Here is a 21922-nt window from a genome sequence, read left to right on the forward strand (position 1 = left end):
CCACTGACAGAATCCTGCCCTCTTATGGCCTCCCCTACCCCCATAAGAAACAAAAAATCACCCTCAAGTTCTGAAGTCCCTGGTTGGTGAAGGCTGCTGGAGCTCAGTATTGACTGAAGCAACACATGATAGAGAACTGGGAATCAAAGCCGCAGGAACTGCACAGCAGGAAGATTTCTCAGCCTGCGGCCGGCCAACTCCCTCGCTCCCTCGGCCCTGCCAGAAGAGACAAAGCAGCCCAGGGAAGCTCCATGCACAACATTTTGCTTGCACTCCACAGCCAAAGCACAATGAAAGGAGAGAAAAGTCCAGGTCACATGCAATGAGGAAAGTGGGAACAGGTCACTCATGTCTCACATACACCCACATTTATCACTACTGGTATAAGCAGCTCAATGAAAACCAAAATCTTAACACATGCACCTAGGATTAATACTGAATAATTAAAACTGGCTACTTAAAAACCCTCATGGTCAGAGCGCATCTTTGAATTGAAGGCCATGGTAAGTATATATAAAACAGATGTTTTCCTCTCCCAACAGTGCTCACCAGTAGTTTTGACTTTTTCCCCAGCAGCATCAACCAAAAATGGCAGAGTGATTTTTAACTCTTCGTTATCATCACTAAAAATCCACACACACTAATACCCACTTCCACCCCACCCTCCCCATTCCCTAGGGGAAAAATATCAACCCTGACTTTAAAATAAATAGCAACCAAGTGCTCAGTTCTATGTAAAGTATGAATATTTATTTTAGGCTTTAGATCCCAATTGATTTCAAAAAACAAATTCTGATTTTTCTAAGAGTAGCTGAGGCCTCCATGTGAGGATGATTTCACGGAGGCTGAAGAAGCCCTGGGCCCTCAGGAACACACTTTATCAGGCTTAGCACAAAGTCCCTGGCACCCACTGTACCCCAGCCTTATGAAGGAAAAAGAAAATTCGCTACCGGAGTTGAACAAATGCATACACACTAATGTAAATGAGAAGCTAAACCTTGGCAAATCTGCTTTTTTTTAAGTTTGTTTTGTGGGGTTGTGTGTGTGTGTGTGTGTTTTCATCTTCTTTTGCTACCCAGTATATATGCAGCACTTGTGAACTCCCAATGGGTTCCCAGCTTTAAATACATTAAATGTCTTGATGAAAGACTATTTAATTTCTTCAAGAATCTGAAAACAGGCCAAACGTGTTTTGTTGTGAACACTTTGTAGAGACGAAGTGAGGCGGGAGTTTGGGTTGTTTTTTTTTTTGTTTTTGTTTTTGTTTTTTTTTTAAAAAAGAATCAATACAGTGATGGAAGGGTAAAGAATGCAAGAATTCAGACATTCTGTGGAGGGTTACTTTCTCTCCATTAAGAGGTCCATAAAAAGGAGCAAACTGAGATCCATAAGGGGAGTCAGTAGGAGCCGTGTTTGTTTTCCCCACCCCCTGTGAATAGGTTTTTGCTGAGGGGCCACTGCTAGGTCCCCACTTGCTCCCCTCCCTTTGGCCTGAGACGGCAGGGCAGTACAGGGGCATCAAAGGAGCACGTCACGACTCCTCATTCCCAGAATCATCATCATCATAACAGTCGGCATCTTCCTCTTCCTCATCTTCATCATCAATGTCGTCGTCATACAAGTCGTCATAAAGCAAATCTGAGCTGTTGTCATTGGAAGGCACTTTAGTTTTGATGCAGTATTCCGCCAGGGTTGTGGGGACCTTCACTCCATCCTTTTCTGCTTCAGCCTTAGTGGCTGAAACCTGTTTCCTAAGGGGAGGAAGACAAAAACAGTTTGTCAAGTCTCTATCTTGAAGATGGATTTTATAATTTGTCCCTAAATAATCAAGACTCCTTATGATTCTGCTTTCCGTATCTCAGTACCTGCCTGAAAGCACGTGACAGACACCCTGTACTACACACACCAAAGGCTATCAGTCCACCAGGTACCATTTTGAAGGAAACCTGTAATAACCTTTTAGGGGGAAATAAATTACCATGTGAAGGGAGTTTAGCAGGAGATCTCTATTAAATAATGGTTGTCCGGACATTGTCTTGGAGGTTTCTCTTCCCAGGCTTCTCCAAGATATGCAGCCCCAATACACAATGCAGTCCCAACAACTCTTCTTAGTACAATAATCCTCCTCATTTGCATCTATACTAGAATCCCAATACCTTATCCTGGATTCCCAAAGCTTGCATGACCCACCTGTCTACCTCTGCATTCTCACAGCCCATTACTTTCTCCAACTCTGAAACATCCAGGCCACATCTTCTCTTAGTAACTTGAACACCCTGATGTTTGTTTAGATCAACTGCTCGTCTTCTGGCTCCCTGTCACTCAGCTCTCAGCTTACATGTCACCTTAGAGGAAGGAGGCCTTTCCTGACAATCCAATTTAAAGCAGCCATCTAGTTACTCCCATTTATCCTACTTAATCACTAACTAGCTTTTTTTTTTTTTTTTTATGATCTTCTTTATTCATTTTTCTATTTCTCCTCACTAGAATGTGGGCTTCTTTACAGCAGAGACCCTTTCTATCTTAGTCACTTTCATTTCTCCAGTGCTTAGAACACAGCCTGGCACATAACATGTGTGCAAAAAATACTGGCTATATGAACGTGGTTTCCTTCAACAAGTATGAAAATTCAAGCCTTCAAAGGATTGGAGAACTGGAATTAAAACATCACAACACCACTGCCCCGATCTTCCTTCTACTTACCTTTTCAATTAGACTTCTTTCAGCCACTGCTGCTGCTTTACTTACTTTGCCATCTTCCTGAGGCTTGTAGGCTTGAACCTCTTCCCACTCTCGGCACTCTCCCTGGGCCACCTTACCCACTCCCATGGTTTTAGCCACTGTTAATGGACTGAATTCTACCTCTCAAAATAGGCACTGAAATCCTAACCCTTGTGCCTGTGGATATGACCCTGTCTGGAAATAGGGGTTTTCTTCTGTTATGTTAATGAGGTCATACCAGAGTAGGATGGGACCTACACCTAATCACTTGTGAGTTATAAAAACAGCAGAACAGACACAGAGACAAAAACAGGCAGAAGACAGATGCCAAGGAATGCCAAGGAACTGCAGGGGCTACTGACAAGGACCTTTCCCTAGAGCCATGCCCAAATTTAGACTTCTAGCCTAACAGTTTGAAAATAAACTCCTGTTCTTTAAATCCACCCACTTGTGGTATTTCTGTTACAGCATCACTAGGTAACTAAGACAACCACCACACCCTTTGTGCTGACAGACTTCGTATCAGGCTCCAGCCCATAGGTTTCTTTTGTGCTCTAGACCCTTATATAACCAACTGCCTTTTGGATGTCTCCATCCTGATGTCCCAGAGGAATCCTAACTCAGCAAGACTAAAACTGCATTTGTCATTTTCCACCTCTAATACCTGTTTCTCCCATTTTTCTTCTCTCAGTGAAAGAGTATCAGTCCCTAAAATCAAATCTCACCCCTGTATCCAAAATCACTAACGTCCTATTGCTTTACAGCCTACATATTTTCAAATCTGTCTTCTCATTCCCACTGCCACTGCCTTAGTTCTCATCTCAGCCTCCCTACTGGTCCCCTGGTCAATTGTGTTCTTCCAGAACTTAGGTGTGATTGTCCCTTCCCTCCCAAACATCCTTAAATGACACCCCATCACCTCTAAGATTAAGGACCAAATTCATCATGACTTCAATGTCTTTTAAGACCTGTTGCTTCTCTTGCTTAATTTCCTATTACTTCCAAAATCAGAATTTACATTCAAACAAAGTAAAACTACTTGTAATTCCCTGGACATGCCATGTTTTATACAAATGTGTCTAGCAAACATGTTTCTCTTTTCCTGAAGATGCTTTTTTCTTCCCCCTTTTACCCTGGTGGCACAGTGGTTAAGAGTTCAGCTGCTAACCAAAAGGCTGGCAGTTTGAATCCACTAGCCGCTCCTTGGAAACCCTCTGGGGCAGTTCTACTCTCTCCTGTAAGGTCACTATGACTCAATGGCAACAGGTTTGGTTTAGTTTTCTGTTTTTTGATCTGAAAAATTCTTAGTCATCTTTAAAAACTCAGTCAAGGCATTATCTCTCCCAGCAACTCCACAGCATTATATACTTCTTTCTGTGTATTTTATTTATGCTTCTGTAGTTGCACCTAGCATATTACATGGTCGCTTGCTTGTTGACAAATGCTTGCTACCCTAAGTAAAGTGTGAGCTCCTTGAGCAAGGAGACTGTGCTCTAATCAACTGTACCCCTTGTACTTGGCAAACCACTGACACAAAGCTGGTACATATAAATTTTGAAAAAATTAAAGAATGAGATAAAAAGACCTTTAGAATATTATTCTAGCCATTAAGAGAAATAAAGTTCTGATACATGCTATGACATGGATGAACCTTGAAAACATTATGCTGAGTGAAATAAGTAAGCCACAAAAGGACAAATACTGTACAACTCCACTTACATGAAATATCTAGAACAGGCAAATGCATAGAGACCAAGACCCATTAGTGGTTATCAGGGGTGAGTGGGAGGGGGATACAGCGGGTATTGCTCAAAAGGTACCGAGTTTTTGTTAAGGGTGATGAAAACATTTGGAAACAGATAGCGGTGACTGTTGCACAACATGGTGAATGTAATTCATGTCACTGAATTGTACACATAAAACTGGCTGAAACGTTTTGTTACATACATTTCACCACAATACGCATTAAAGAGAAATACCAAACCAAACCCATTTGCCACTGAGTCAATTCTGACTCATAGTGACCCCGTGTGTTACAGAGTAGAACTGCTCCATAGGGTTTTTCTTGGCTGTAATCTTTACAGAAGCAGATCACCAGGTCTTTCTTCCTCAGTGCTGTTGGGTGGGTTCAAACTGCCAACCTTTACGTTAGTACTCAAGGGCAAACTGTGTGCCATCCAGGGTCTTAGAGAGATACAGACCCTTAAACAAGAAATATAATGAGTAGAAGAACCCTGGGAATATTCATGCCTTCTTCACTTACTAAATCCTACCTTTCCTTGAACATCAGGCTCCAATCCTGACTGTTTTGTGAAGCATTCCCATCCTTCAATCCTCAGTCCACTCCCGCTCCTCTAAATTTCTATAGGTCCTTACTATTTATACTAATTATCTTCAAACTTTGGTATGCATCAGTCACCTGGGTGGCTGGTAAAAAAACAAAACAAAACAACAAAACAGATGCCCAGGCTCTATCCTTATAATCTCATTAAATGGCTATGGCTTAGGAAGGGGGCTTAAAAGTTACTTCAATGGACACAAAACTTTGAGAACTGCTGATCTATACTACTCAGCTGTCAGATGACATGCTTTTATGTACACTGTTTTATGTCACATGCTATCATGCTGACTAGATTTATAGCAAGGGACTGTATCTGCATAAATTCCAGTGCTTACTACTAAACTCCTATGTACAGAACAAACTGGAACTGTCCTTAGGGCTCTATTTTAAAGGTATAAAAAGAGGGAGTTGAATTGATTACAAAATTCTTGTGTCCTATTATGAAAACCTTATGTGCTACTTAAGAGTATGATCGTGAGATGAATGGTTGAGCCCAATACCTTTCACTCTTTTCCCTTTTACACAGATGGAGAAACTAAAGATCAAAAAAGTTAACTAATAAATGGTCACACAAGGAGTGGCAGAGCTGACAGCAGATTCCAAGTCTCCTAATTACTATTCTAGAGTTTTGTCATACCACATATTAGTGTTGTGATAATGGAGATACCCAGAAGACACTTGCTGCTATGACCAAAAAGGCCAATAAACGGTAGGTTTTCATTAATTACAAAAATTGAAAACAAAATTACTCTGTCTTACATATCTAGAAGATCCTGGGTTGTTGTCTTTGCTGCTCTTAATGGACATGTTGAACGCCCAGAATAGGGTCCCTAAAAATGGTCAGGAGGGAGACTTCACAAACATGACTAGTTTAGGACCTGTAAGTTCTAGTTTCCTGGAAATAAGATTTGACGTAGCACTATCCCTTCTAGTGTGTGCTCTCTCAAAACTTAAGCTCATCAGGCTCAGGCAAAAATCTACCTTACTCTTTCCACACTATAAAGCTAACCGAGAGAAATGGAGTAGACAGGATTTTAAGGTTGATTTAAACCCTTCATTTCAGGATACACTTTGATTCTGTATGAAGACTTGAAGTAATTAAAAGGAAGACAAAATGAAGCACCTTACCTAATGATTTCAGCATACTCTTTGTCTTTTCCTTTACTGTCCCTCCATTTCCTGAACATAACTGAAGCATCCACATTGGCTGGGGAGAAGGTGTTGGGCTCATTAAGCAGTGAGATTACACTTAACAGGATAGTCCTAGAAATGGAAAAAACAGTCAGCTATGAATACTCATATTCATAGTATTCAAAAGTATCCTGCTTTTTAATTTAACTATGTTCAGAATTAAAATTTTCCCTCAGTTTTTTTTTCTGATATAATTTAATTTTAGACCATAATATATAACGTTTAGGGGAATGGAAATAGAGCATCATAAAATTTTGTTTTCAATACTCAGCTGGCTAGGCTACGAAGACAAAGCAGAGGAAATTTGTTGAGTCTAGCACAAAGGTCATGTTGGAGGGTGCAAAATGAACTCTACAGGAGACACTGTCTTGACTGGCTGCAAAAAGTAGATGTCTGGAAGCTTTTCAAATACCATGTACAGCAAAATTACAAATTAAGTGGAGTAGAGAAGAGAAAAAGCATAAAGTATTTAGCTTCAAGATAATCTTTTAGTAGGATAAGGTAAAATCTAATATCTGAAAAACAGTATTACATACAAATGTATTTCTTCTCCACACTTATAAGGGAAGGAAGACAGAGTTAAACAGGAGAATGGAGGAAAAGTAAAGATCTTGACATGGAAGAACTAGTGAATAATAGAAATCTTTATTCAAAAATATTTACTGAGCATCCACTGTGCACCAGAGGCATCAAGTTAGATGCTGAATATACAATGCTGGACAAGTTAGGTGCTGTCCCTGATCTCCCATGGTTTATTAGTGGGAGACACAACTAGGCAATTTTCATCCACAGATAAAAATTAGATACTTCAAACAATCACTGGGAATAAAGTTCTATTAGATAAAATAACCAAGAAAGCACAACAGGCTCCAAAAATGTTTCAAATTATTCCCAGTTTTTTTCCCCACTAAAAGCTATATGCATGTGGGTAAGGAGAAAAACGGGAGGAAAATTAAATTTCTCTACCTTTTCTCATTGGTGCGAGGTTATAGATTTTGTTGTTGCAAAACAGCCTTTTGCTCCTGGCCCCAAGCAAAAAATAAAGGGAGGGAACCAGGCAATTAGCTGTTTGATTTGATGAAACCTTTTCCTAAAAAGGGTAAAGAGTTTCTGTTATGTGTTTATACAAGATTATAACAAAGGCACTTTCAAAGAAAACTTTCCCATGGTTCCCATGTGGTTAAACTCCATTTATCACACACACATACTCCTTTCTATTAGGTTAACAATAACTCCTCACCCCCACTCCCAAGATCCTTCAGTAAGTTCATTAAAAAGATTCAAAGAAACTTATCACTGCCAACGATGGATAATGGACTGACATCACATCCCAGGAGCAAAAGAAAAACGTGGGTAGAAAATTACAAACGAGTATCTTTAGAAAATATGTACAAAAACTGCCAGAGAGATAAGCAGGACAAAGTATGATATAAAGAAAAAAAAATAGCTTTAACAGTACAGATCAGCACTGTCTAATAACAACTTTCTATGATGATGGACATGTTCTATAATCTGTGTTATCCAACAGTAACCATTAGCTACATGTAGTGACTGAGCACTGTGAAGTGTGACTTGCGTGACTGAGGAACTGAATTTTTAATATTTAATTTTAATTAATTTAAATGGCAACATGCGGTTGGGGCCCTGGTGGTGCAGTGGTTAGGCGTTTGGCTGCACCAGCTGCTCCTTGGAAACCCTATGGGGCAGTTCTACTCTGTCCTATAGGGTCACTAGCAGTCAGAATCAACTGGACGGCAACAGTTTTGGTTTTGGTTTTACAAGGGGTTACTGGCTACCATACTGGACAGTACAGCACCTACATGAATCATATTAACTGAATTAGGATATTTTTCTCACAAGTCGTTTCACCAAGTTGGTTTTCTTACATCTCATGTTTACTATTAAAATAGTAAACTGAGAAATAAAATTTTTGAAAATGGTGAATCGTAACATTTCTATCGAAACAAGAACTCATTTCCAATGCCATATACTCCTAAGTTGAAATCCATGATGCTTTTAGGAACGTCAGGTACTATAGTGGACTGTAATAACCGTTTTATTCAGCCCAGGCATTTTCACTTCTTCTCTTCATCTGGAAAGCAAGATCTTTTTCTGTATGGGGAATCCATTTCATGTGGTTCAGGTAGGGCCAATCTCCTTCCCCTATCAATGTCCACATCCCTCATAAACATAACAACCTATCTACCCACAGCAGTAGACATATGACCAAGGACTGACCAAAGGATTCCATCTATTTTGTCAGGATAATTGGTTTCGGGATATGCACGTGACCTAAGCTGGGCCAATTAGCATCCTGCTGGGACCTATGCTGGTCCCCAACTAATGACAAGGGATATATTTTTATTCTTGAATGGATTGACAGCTGTGAGAATAAGGAAAGCCTAGAGCAGGTAGCTATCTTCGCACCATGTAGCTGCAGCTTGCCTAATAACAAGGCCAACATACAGCAGAGCAGAATTGAGATGTTTTTTCCTCTAACATAGATTCCTGATGCAATTCACATGCAATAACCAAACCAGAATGTTGTGAATGGATTAAAAAACCAAACCAAACCCTTTGTCATCCAGTCGATTTCAACCCACAGTGACCCTACAGGACAGAGTAGAACTGCCCCATGGGGTTTCCAAGGAGCAGCTGGTGGATTTGAAATGCCAACCTTTGGGTGAGTAGCCAAGCTCTCAACCACTGCATGCACCACGGCTCCGAATGGGTTACAGGAGATTATACACTGATCCCCCAGGTACCTGGCTGGGTAGGACCTGGGACAGCCTGAGCCTCTGGGTCAATAAGTTCTGGCCAAAGGGGTATCTTCAGTTTATCTCAATGTGATTTACAAATATTATCATTTTTATCTTCTGTATGTACCATGACTGAAAAGGTTAGAAAGCAATGCCTTATGTAAACTGTCTCTCACCTGTACCAAAATAATTTGACACAGGCATTACACCTGCAGTATAGCAAACAACTCTGTATGGTAAATTTTATTAATCCTGTTTTTATAGAGTGGACAAACTAAACTTTCCTGAGACAATACTGCTAGAATGTATAAAACAAGATTTGAATCTAGGAACTATTCTGACTGTTACTTTTTTGTTGTTGCTGTTTTAAGTTTTAGTTAAGTTTAAAAATATTTATATTTTCTCAGGAGGAAAAAAAAAGCAGAAGGTGTAGAGAGTTAACAATAGGGGAAAGAATGGTAAAGAAGACCTACTGGTTTGATTCTGGTTTGGCAAAGAATGGGGTATAAAAGACTACTTTACCACCCGCTGCTTAGGGCAGTCCCTGGCTTCCCGCCCTTTCAGTGGGATGAAGACTAGACAGGAAAATATCCTATCATATGCCTGAGAAAGACCTTTCTGTAGGAAGCAGTGATCTCTGAATTGGGTCCATCAACCTGGTTCTATGCGGTATCTTTCCATAGTGGCAGAGAAAACACTATATGTATTCTATCGTGCAAAGGACTCCTAATCAGACACGTATGGACATGTCCAGGGTCCATACCCTCCCAACTCCACTCTTTCCACTCTTTGCTGACTAAAGTCTACCCCTTAAAACTTCACCTTCCTAAACTTCACCTTCCTTAATCCTGCATCTCTGGGATTAGGGGAGGACTATGGATGTCTTCTTCCAGAAAGTATGCTGGCTTCCCTTGAGAAGTGATGAACTGCTGGGCCTTTAGTGGATACTAGTCAGCTGGTGGCTGATGTTCTGGAAAGATGTGGGCCCTCTTGGGCTAGGGTAAAAGCTTTCATTCCTTGTTGTGATGCACTGGATCCCTAAAATTATAGCACCTTTTTCTTTCTCTTCTGTACTTTTTCCCCTGTGGCCATGTCTCACTACTAATATCCACAAAGTCTTATAACATAGATTGACTTCAGGCTCTTAAAGGTAACTAGAATGCTCTACTCTTCTTCAGATTACAAAAGCCCTCCATGTGCAAACTTTATATTATGAAGATGTCACTGAAGTGCTGTAATACGAGGCTAGTGCAAGGGGTCAAAGAGAGAAATCCACATACATATGACCATGGAACCACTTTCAGATATTAGTGCCATGCAGCAGCTACCCATCAACTGGATATGGAACCCAAAGCCCTTAGCTGGACAGTTGCTGACCCTAGAGAAATTTAGAAGCAAAGGGGAATCAGGAAAAAGGCTGCCACATCTTCACTGGCACCTTATATTGCCTCTTGATATTTCTGTGCCATATATAATCTGTGAGAAATAGGTACAATTTACTAGCTTAAGAATCCCCTTGCAAAGAACACCAAAGACACAGGGAAAGTAGCAGCTCAAGAGACAGAAAGGGCCACATAAACCAGAGACTGCATCAGCCTGAGACCAGAAGAACTAGTCGGTGCGTAGCTACCACCAATGACCACCCTGACAAGGAACACAACAGAGAGTCCCTGATGTAGCAGGAGAAAAGTGGGATACAGAACTCAAATTCAAGTAAAAAGACCAGACCAGACTTGGTCTGACTGAGACTGGAAGAACCCCAGAAAGCATGGCCCCAGGACTCTCTGTCAATCCAGAACTAAAACCATTCTCGAGGCCAACTCTTCAGTCAGATTAGACTGGACTATGGGACATAAAATTATACTCGTGAAGAATGTGCTTCTTAGCTCAAGTAGATACATGAGATTAAATGGGCAGCTCCTGTCCAGAAGTGAGATGAGAAGGCACAGAGGGTCAGGAGCTGGTTGAATGGACACAAGAAATCAGGGGTGGAAAGGAGGAATGTGCTGTCACAGTATAGGGAAAGCAAGTAGGGTCACATAACAATGTATGTATAAATTTCTGTATGAGAGACTAACTTGAATTGTAAACTTTCACTTAAAGTACAACAATGGAAAAAAAAAAAAAAAAAAGAATCCCCTTGCCTCACTACAAATAATGTAGAAACAAAAGGGGATAGGAAAAAGTATTCCAGACTCACTTATTAGGTAGTATTTTCCTGACTTCCCCTCAGAGTACGGAGTACCACCAGGTGTTCCAGGCAAACGAGGTTCTAAAAGGCACACAAAACACCCTGTAGCCTCTAGAAATTCACAAACACCATGCCTTCCACTCACTTGTCCATTTCCAAGATCAACACGTTGAAGGAATATCCAATGATTAGGAGCTAAGAGGCAAAAAGTCCAAGAAGGTAACTAATGACTTCCAAAGCAACACCTTGTAGAGCTGGGTATCAAGATGGTGGGGGCAATTTGAAGATAATTCATTCTGGTTGTAAAGCCTCTCAACAAAAAAGCATAAAAGCAGGGACGGCAATCCCAAAGGCAGAGTACAGGGAATGCCTCTCAGTTGGGGCTTAGGGGACTATAAAAAACAAACAGGCAAACAAAAGAAGGCTTGAGAGGCCCAGAAAGAGAAAAATGATGCTAGTACTCAAGTGCCAAAGATGGATGGACTAGTATGAGAGGAGTTCCCTATCTCCAAAGGATGGCGGTTAGGCCTATCTTTAAAAAAAAGGAAAAAAATGTTCATAATATTTTAAGCTGAAACAAGGCAAATGATATATATAATCTGTGTGTACGTAATACAGGAGAAGTAAAGAGAAAAACATCTTGAACTCCATTGGGTAGTGACAACAGATTATCCAAGCCAGGCTGGACATGCATTAGAATGCACCGAGAAAAAGTTTATGTTTGGAGCTTGGCTATCTGAGGGGACGGGAGGTTGCTTTCTCAAAGAGGGAGGGTGTAAACATTTGCTTCAACATTCCAAAAACAAGATTCACCAGTACCTTAGAGCTACCACTTGCTTTAGTCCAGGGTTACTACTGGCCCTGAAAAACAAGCACCAGAATCATACTGAAAGGGCAACTCTGCATTTTTTCCTATTTTTTCAATATATCTTCCTAAATACTTAAAACTTTTTCATGTACATTGTCAGTTTAATGATATTGCCAAAATAATGTGCCAAAATTAATTTCAAAAGCATGCCAGCCTCTTTAACAGGCTCTTAAGTAACACTGAAAGTAAAATAAAAACTCAGTTTTAATACTTATTTAAAACCATTTTTTAAAAAAGTCTTAACTACAGTTCTTATACACTTCATTTTCTACATAGGGTATTTTTCTCCTGGGGGAGAAAGGTACATATATATATATATTCTTTTTTTAATTGTGCTTTAAGTTTACAGTTCAAGTTAGTCTCTCATACAAAAATTTATACATACATTGTTATATGACCCTAATTGCTCTCCCTATTCTGTGACAGCACACTCCTCCTTTCCACCCCTGATTTCCTGTGTCCATTCAACCAGCTCCTGACCCTCTCTGCCTTCTCATCTAACCTCCGGACAGGAGCTGCTCATTTAGTCTCATGTATCTACTCGAGCTAAGAAGCACGCTCTTCACGAGTATCATTTTATGTCACATAGTCCAGTCCAATCTTTGTCTGAGGAGTTGGCCTTGGGAATGGTGAGAAAGGTATGTTTTAAATTTTAGCACATGTAATATAAAATTTCTTAATACAATCATCTTAATTATTTTCATGTATTCAGCACTAAAGTTAAATTCTGTACTACTTAAAATGATTTGGCTGTGATATAAGCATCTAACAATTATGTCTATGTGTAGCAAATGATCACTACACATTTGACCAAAAAAATCTAAGCAAATCTTTTAAGATGACAGCAGTGATCCAAGTCTACCAATTAACAGACGTCATTCTAGATACTTTACACGTATTACTCATTTAATTCTTTCAAAAAACTGAGGTAGGTATTCCTTGATTTACAGCTAAGAAAAGAGGTTAAAAATGTTAAGTGGTTTGTAATGATTACACTACTAATAAAACCCAATGTCTTAAATTTTTTAAATATAAAGCTCTGGCACACCATACTCAGGAAGTTTACCTTCTACTTCAGCAAAAGCTAAAACTATCCCTATTTCTAGTTCCTCGTTAAGAAAAAATATTAAATTATCAAAGAAATTGGAGTAAAAGATATAAAAACGTAAATGAAAGGCTAAAAACAATACTCAGTGAAGAAGCAAATAATCATATTTGGATCCAAAATAACAGACAAATATGAAACTGAAATCTCTAAAAATAATGACCTAGAACTGTTGTTGTTGTTGTTGTTGTCATTTGACTCATGGCAACCTATGTGCAACAGAATGAAACACTGTTGGTCCTGCACCATGTTCATGATCATTGCTAATGCCTAAATCCACAGTTATGCCCACTGTATATTATGAGTGCCTTCCATTCTAAGGGGCTCATCTTCCAGCACTATACTAGACAATATTCTGTTGTGATCCATATGGTTTTCACTGGCCGATTTTCAGAAGTAGATCCTGAGGCACTTCTTCCTAGTCTGTCTCCTAGTCTATCTTAGTCTGGAAGCTGTGCTGAAACCTGTCCATCATAGGTGACCCTACTGGTATTAGAAATATTGGTCACATAACTTCCAGCATCGTAGGAACACGCATTCCACCACAGTACGACAAACTGACAGACAAGTGGTGGGAACTATAATTTGAGTTGTTAGGTGCCATCAAGTTGGATCCAACTCAGAGTGACCATATGTATAACAGAACAAAACACTGCCCAATCCTGTGCCATCCTCAAATAGTTCCAATGTTTGAGCCCACTGTTATAGTCACTGTGTCAATCCATCTCATTAAGGGTCTCTCTTTTCTGCTGACCCTCTACTTTGCCAATCATGATGTCCTCCTCCATCGATTGTTCTCTCCTGATGATGTGTCCAAAGTAAGGGAGATAAAGTCTCGCCATCTGTACTTCTAAGGAGCATTCTGGCTGTAATTGCTCCAGGACAGATTTGTTCTTTCTTCTGGCAGTGAGTGGTATATACAATATTCTTTGCCAACACCACAATTAGAACATGTCAATTCTTCTTCAGTCTCCTGTTTATTTTCCAGCTTTTACATGCATATGAGGTGATAGAAAAGACCATGGCTTGGGTCAGGCGCACCTTAGTCTCAAAGTGACATCTTTGCTTTTTAACACTTTAAAGAGGTCTTTTGCAGAAGATTTGTCCAACGCAGTACATCATTTGATTTCTTGATTGCTGTTTCGATGGGCACTGATTGCTGATCCAAGAAGAATGAAATTCTTGTCAACTTTAATTTCTTTGCCATTTATCATTATGTTGTTTATTGGTCCAGTTGTAAAGATTTTCATTTTATGTTCAGATGTAATCCACACTAAAGGCTGTTGTCTTGTACCTTCATCAAATAAGTGCTTCAAGTCCTCTTTACTTGGGCAGTAAGCAAACTTGTGTCTGTTAACATATTGCAGGTTTGTAAAAATTGCATGGGGGTGGTGTCTGATCTCCTCTCACCTCACAAGGGGGAAGAAGAATCAAGATCAATAGCCTAAGGCTGATTCCCATGAGGCAAAGACCGTGCCTTCTCTCCCCGCCATCTTTACCAACTCTGACACCAACTGTCCCTACCAAGGCACTCTCTACTTCTCTGCTGGTTTTGACAATTCATTGCAATGGCCACTCAGAACTCACAAACCACACCCACGCTTATAGGGTTTATTAGGGAAGTAACAGGTTACAATTCAGGCTCAGGAACACTCAAGGATACAGTTCTTCCATAAGGACAGCCTCTTCCCAGCTGTGCTCCAAGGCACATCTCTCCCTGGTCCGAGGGCTTCTGCCCAAAAGCACTCAGCTTTCTCTCTTCGTCGGCCACGAAGTCCACAGTGCTGTCTCCTGCTGCCAGGCTTTTCAGCACAGGGATCTCAGGTCCAAAGGACATGCTGGCTCCTGGCTGTTCTTCCTTGGTGGTGGTAGTATCTTCTTTTTCCCACCTCTGCAGTGGCTCATTTCAAGCTCAGCAAAATAGCAAAACTGATCAATCCCTTCGGTGGGCCACAAATACCATATCTGCACATTCCTGCCCAATCACTTGGGTGAGAGTTACAAGACCATGGCTAGAAAGTTTACACAAAAGTGATCTATGGCACTGCAAGGTTGTTAATGAGTCTTCCTCCAATCTTGATGCTGCATTCTTCTTCATATAGCTCAGCTTCTCAGATTATCTGATCAGCATACAGATTGAATAAGTAAGGTGAAAAAATAGAACCCTGCTGCACACCTTTTCCAATTTTAAACCCCACAGTATCCCCTTGTTCTGTATGAACAACTGCCTCTTTATTCATGTACAGGTTCTACATGAGCACAATGAAGCGTTCTGGAATTCCCATTCTTTGCAACGTTATCCATAACTTTTACGAGGATCTAAAATTAGGGTTTATTAATTGCACTGTAAGATGAATTTTATGTACCATCCATAACTCTGTTAATATGTAACTAACACATAATGTGGTTAAACTTATATTCCTTTATGTAGATTCAGCTTATGAAAGAGAAGTCAAGTTTATAAAGGAAACCCTAAAACCATTTTAATGTCATTCAGAGAAAATACTGGAAAACAGAGCAAAATTGCTCAGCCATTTATATTTACAGGACTATACCAGACTTAATACAATACTTGAGAAATGTGGATCCCATAAGGCAAAATCCTGCCCACACACATACTATATTGCTAAGTATCTGAACAGACCAATCACCAGTAATTATCAATGCTTCCTGACTGCATGATCCATCAATTTCAGACTGCAGAAGTTGATAAAAATCTTTAATTTCTTCATCTTTGGCCTTAGTGGTTAGTGTGCAAATTTGAATAATAGTCGTATTAACTGGTCTTCCTTGTAGGCATATGGATATTATCCTATCACTGACAGTGCTGCACTTCAGAATAGATCCTGAAATGTTTTTGACGATGAACGCAATGCCATTCCCCTTCAATTTTCCTAGATTCATACTTCACACATTCCACGTTCTTATCATTAATGGATGTTTGCAGCTGTTTCTTCTCATTTTCAGTCGTGCCACATCAGCAAATGAAGGTCTCGAAAGCTTGACTCCATCCATGTCATTAAGGTTGACTCTGCTTTGAGGAAGCAGCTCTTCTCCAGTTGTATTTTGAGTGCTTCCAACCTACAGGGCTTATCTTTTGGCACTATATCAGGTAATGTTTCACTGCTATTCATAAGGTTTTCACTGGCTAATTCTTTTCAGAAGTAGACAGCCAGGACCTTCTTCCTAGTCTGTCTTAGTCCAGAAGCACAGTCGAAACCTGTCCGCCATGGGTGACCCTGCTGGTGTTTGAATACCGGTGGCATAGCTTCCAGCATCACAGCAACATACAAGCCCCCACAGTATAACAAACTGACAGACATGTTGGGGACGTAAGTAGATATGTATGCTAAGTAGGTGTACGAGGTCATACAGGAGTACATCCGCACTCATATATAGGTATAGTTGTGGGTATTTCTACATACCTATTTATATGTACTGCATATACACTCATACATAAAATAGAGCACATGGGGGCACCGTTATGGAAACTTCTTAGACATAAGCACACACTTTGTGGGACTGAGATACTGGGATTGAAGATGAAGGACCACAGTCTCGGGGGACATCTAGGTCAACTGGAAACATACTTCATAAATAAAATGTTCTACATCCTACTTTGTGAGTAGCATCTGGGGTCTTAAAAGCTTGCGAGCAGCCATTAAGATACAACTATTGGTCTCTTTCTGTCTGGAGCAAAGGAGAGTGAAGAAAACCAAAGACCCAAGAAGTAATTAGCCCAAACGACTAACAGCCCACATGAACCACAGCCTCCACTAGACTGAGACCAGAAGAACTAGATGGTGCCCAGCTACCACTACAAACTACTCTGACCAGGAGCACAATATAAGGTCCCAGTTAGAGCAGGAGAAACATGTAGAACAAAATCCAAATTCATAAAAAAGACCAGATTACTGGTCCGATAGAGACTGGATGAACCACTGAGACTATAGCCCTAAGACACTCCTCTAACACAGAACTCAAGCACTCCAGGAGATCATCTTTCAGCCAAATAACAGACAGGCCTATAAAATATATAACACCCGTGAGAAAGGTGTTCCTTAGAACAATCAATTATAGCAGACCAAAAGACAACATCTGCCCAGAAACAAAGATGAGGAGGCAGAAAGGAACAGGGAAACTAGACAAATGGAAACAGGGAACCCGGGGTGGAAATGGGGAGAGTGCTGATACATTCGGGGATTGCAACCAATGTCACAGAACAATTCGTGTATGAATTATTAAATGGGAAACTAGCTTACTACGTAAACTTCCACCTAAAGCACAAGAAAATGTTTAAAAGGCAAAAAAAAAAAAAACCTACATATAAATTGAACCACACAGTTAAAAAAAAAAAAAGTAGTAGAGTTTAGGGTTTTACTAGGCAGTCAGAAATGAACAAAGCAGTGAAAAATGGCTAAATCCAAGCTAAAGAAGACAAGGTATTAGATCAAAAGAACCAAAAATTGAGCTGGGGAAGCTGAGTTTTAAGAAATAAGGGGGAAGAAGAGGGTACAATGGTAGACTAAAGTCGTATCTACTAAACTCTTCCTGCTAAAAATATAAAAAATGCTGGAAAAATTAAATATGAATTTAAAACAACTAAAGGTGAAAGAAAGAAAAGGTGCCAGATATTAAAAAATAAAGCCAAAAAAATGTATTTCAACTGATGCTCTGGCACATCAAGCACTTAATAAAGTTTGCAAATAGGTCCTAATGGTTAGGCACTGGGGTTTTAAAGTCCACAAGGAGAGAGAAGACAGGGTCTTGCATGTGTCCAAGTCAGGGAGCTGGAATGTAAACCCATGCTCTGGGTGGTAGAGGGGAAAAGACTCCAGTAAAAAACTGAATCCACAAATTACATTCAGAAAAACTCTCAGGAAATGAAACCAAAAGATAAAAGAGATAAAATCAAGTCACCAATGTGAGGTGGGAGGGATAGGAGATAGGGTAGTCAAGCTTTTCCACAGCAACAATCAGGAGAACTGAGTAATGCCTATAACATACTCAAGGAAAGAAAGTACGATCCAAAATCTTACACCTAGCCAAACTGTCATTTAACATAAAATGGTAATGTGCGTGCACCTTCCCATCCACCCCCACACACAACATTTTAAACATGTAAGAACTCAGGGAATATAATATGGCTTCCATGAGCAATTCTTGGAGAAATTATTAGAGTGCAACTAAGAGATCAAAGGGAGAAACAGAATATGTAGCAAACAGTTCATTCATTTAACTGCAGGACTAAGATTAAAAGGATTTGGGGATTATGGTTACAGAACAGCAGAGATTATAAGCCTTACCCTGGCAAAAAAGAAAACTAATTTTTAAAAGTTAGAAAGAAAAGTGGGAGAGAAGGTGGGAGGTACAGTAAGTATGCTGATGTCTTTTTATTTTGTAACTGTCAAAATATATACCATATGATACTGAAAAAAAAGTAATAGGTATAAGTTAAAGATAGAAATAATCAGCTAAAATTGTGTAATGTAAGGGAGATGAGGGAGGAGGAAGTAGAAATATACTGATTTTGTTACTGATCATAAAAGACCTCGTGTAGGATAGTGCCTGGCTGCTACTACTGAACATTTTGGTCAAAGATTCCATAGAAGAATCCTGATCAAAAAGAGGAAAATGCAGAACAGAATTTCAAATTCTCATGGACTCCAGACTTCGTGGAGCCATTGAGGGTGAAAGAACCCCTGAAAACTACTACCCTGAGATAATCTTTAAACCTTAAACCAAAAATATCCCCTGAAAGTAAGCACAACTGGATTAAACCAAAGCTAAGAAGTTTCCTGAATACAATCAAACACTTTGAGGGACAGAGTAGCAGGGGTAGGGGTCTGGGGACCATGCTTTCAGGAGACATCTAGGTCAACTGGCATCACAAAGCTGATTAAGAAAATGTTCTGCATTCTACTTTGGTTGAGTGGCGCCTGGGGTCTTAAAAGCTTGCAAGCCGCATAGAAGATGCATCATCAATTGTCCCAACCACCTGTTGTAAAGGAGAATGAAGAACAGCAAAGACACAAGGAAAGTAGCAGCCCAAGAAACAGAAAGGGCCACGTAAACAAGAGATTTCAACAGCCTGAGACCGGAAGAACTAAATGGTGCCTGGCTGTCACCCATGACCGCCCTGACAGGGAACACAACAGAGAGTCCCTGATGGAGCAGGAGAAAGGTGGGGTGCAGAACTCAAATTCTAGTAAGAAGACCAGACTTAATGGTCTGACTGAGACTGGAGGAACCCCGGAAAGCATGACCCCCGGATTCTCTATCAGCCCAGAACTAAAACAGTTTCCGAGGCCAACTCTTCAGGCAGGGATTGGACTAGACTGTGGGACATAAAGTGATACTTGTGAGGAGTGTGCCTCTTAGCTCAAGTAGATACAAGAGACTAAACGGGCAGCTTCTGTCTGTAGGTGGGATGGGAAGGCAGAGAGAGTTAGGAGCTGGATGAACGGACATGGGGAATAGGGGGGGAAATGAGGAGTGTGCTATCACAGTATGGGGAAAGCAATCTGAGTCACATAAAGATTTATGTATAAATTTTTGTAATGGGAAACTAATTAGAAATGTAAACTTCATTTAAACTACAACAATAAAAAAAAAAAATACCCTGAAGTCTTCTTAAAACCAAACAATAGTTTAGCTCAACTAGTAAAAAAAAAGGTCTGCCTTGAGCATTATGCTCTTTTAAGAACTATCTGTATGGGATCAAAGTGAAAACAATAACTTGGAAGATTAGACAGGAACCTTAGGGGGCAGTGAGCTTATGTTACTGAGGGAGGAACAACACAGAAAAGGAGGGTGAGAGTGGTTGCAGAGCTTGAAGAATGTAATCAATGTCACTAAACTGTGCATGTAGAAACTATTAAATTGGTGTATGTTTTGCTGTGTATATTCTCAACAACAATAAATAAATAAACAAAATTTAGGAAAAAAGAAAGAAAGAAAACCCCACAAAACACAGTTCTACTCTGACACACATGGGGTTACCATGAGTCAGAATCAACTGGACAGCAACTGTTTAGGACTGTTGCTAAGATCCAAGAGAAAATCCAGCACAGATTTAAATCTATAGTCAAAAGTGAATAGCTCTCATTTAGCATGTGGACTCAGTCATTCTCTTTTCATCCTGTTGTCGTCTTCCTAAAAATGTCCAGTTCAAGAATCCCTCTAGGCACCTCACAGAAAGATATGTGTGCTGGGTAGACCCTACTGACTACAATTCTGTTTTCCCAGAATGGACAAAACCTGATAAGCAGTTGCCTATAGACTACTTTGAGAATGATGTTTTAATAAAGCTTTATTTCCCACTCTCCCCCAAAAAAAGATCCTGTGTAAAGCAGTGGTCTTAAAATTAAAATATACATGCTCTTTGGGGTACATGAAGTATCATATCAGTTCTCCTTTCCAACCTACCTATTCACAATTGCCCTCTACAAAAGAATGGCGTATCTCCTGCCCATCCCAAACATCCCCTAAAACAAGGTACATAGTTTTTCTTTTGTTTGTTTACTGTTGTAGTTTAAATGAAGTTTACATTTCTAGTTAGTCTCCCATACAAAAATTTATACATACATTGTTATGTGACCCTAACTGCTCTCCCCACACTGTGACAGTGCACTTGTTCTTTCCACCCGATTCCCCATGTCCATTCAACCAGCTCCTAACTCTCTCTGCCTTCCCATCCCACCTCCAGACAGAAGCTGCCCGTTTAGTCTCTTCTATCTACTTGAGCTAAGAGGCACACTCCTGACGAGTATCACTTTATGTCCCACAGTCTAGTCCAATCCCTGTCTGAAGAGTTGGCCTCGGAAACTGTTTTAGTTCTGGGCTGATAGAGAATCCGGGGGTCATGCTTTCTGGGGTTCCTCCAGTCTCAGTCAGACCATTAAGTCTGGTCTTACTAGAATTTGAGTTCTGCACCCCACCTTCCTTCTGCTCCATCAGGGACTCTCTGCTGTGTTCCCTGTCAGGGCGGTCATTGGTGGTAGCTGGGCACCATTTAGTTCTTCTGGTCACAGGCTGATGAAGTCTTGTTTATGTGGCCCTTTCTGTCTCTTGGGCTACTACTTTCCTTGTGTCTTTGCTGTTCTTCATTCTCCTTTACTCCAGGTGGTTGGGACCAATTGATGATGCATCTTCGATGCGGCTTGCAAGCTTTTAAGACCCCAGACGCCACTCAACCAAAGTAGAATGCAGAACATCTTCCTAATAAGCTTTATTATGCCAATTGACCTAGATGTCTTCTCAAAGCACAGTCCCCAGACCCTTACCGCTGCTACTCTGTCCCTCAAAGTCTTCGACTGTAGTCAGGAAAACTTCTTAGCTTTGGTTTAGTCCAGTTCTGCTGACTTCCCCTATAGTGTGTGCTGTCCTTCCCTTCACCGAAGACAATTCTTATCTACTATCCAGTTAGTAAATAACACTCCCCACCCCTGTAATCATCAAAGAATGTTTTCTTCTGTGTTTAAACCTTTTCTTGAGTTCTTATAATAGTGGTCTTATACAATATTTTGTCCTTCTGTGACTGACTAAATTCACCCAGCATAATGCCCTCCACCTTCCTCCATGTTCTAAGATGTTTCACGGCTTCATCATTTTCTTTACTGTTGTTTAATATTCCATTGTGTGGATATACCATAATTTGTTTATCCATTCATCCATTGATGGGCACCTAGGTTGTTTCCATCTTTTTGATACTGTGAACAGTGCTGCAATGAACATGGGTGTGCAT

The 21922-nt window shown here is 40.2% G+C and overlaps 1 protein-coding gene across 1 annotated transcript in view; it reads right to left on the reverse strand.

The window, feature by feature from the left end:
* Positions 1-728: 728 nt before the first annotated feature.
* Positions 729-21922, reverse strand: part of UBE2R2 (ubiquitin conjugating enzyme E2 R2) — a 109183-nt gene continuing 87989 nt past the window's right edge. The window contains exons 4-5 of the mRNA XM_004372330.1: positions 6191-6325; positions 729-1751 (exon numbers count right to left, since the gene is read on the reverse strand). Of these exons, the coding sequence (XP_004372387.1) occupies positions 1532-1751; positions 6191-6325 (355 nt within the window). The 3' untranslated portion in view covers positions 729-1531. The remainder of the gene's footprint in view (positions 1752-6190; positions 6326-21922) is intronic.

This window comes from Trichechus manatus, unplaced genomic scaffold, assembly GCF_000243295.1.
Source record: "Trichechus manatus latirostris isolate Lorelei unplaced genomic scaffold, TriManLat1.0 scaffold00016, whole genome shotgun sequence".
NCBI lineage: Eukaryota > Metazoa > Chordata > Mammalia > Sirenia > Trichechidae > Trichechus > Trichechus manatus.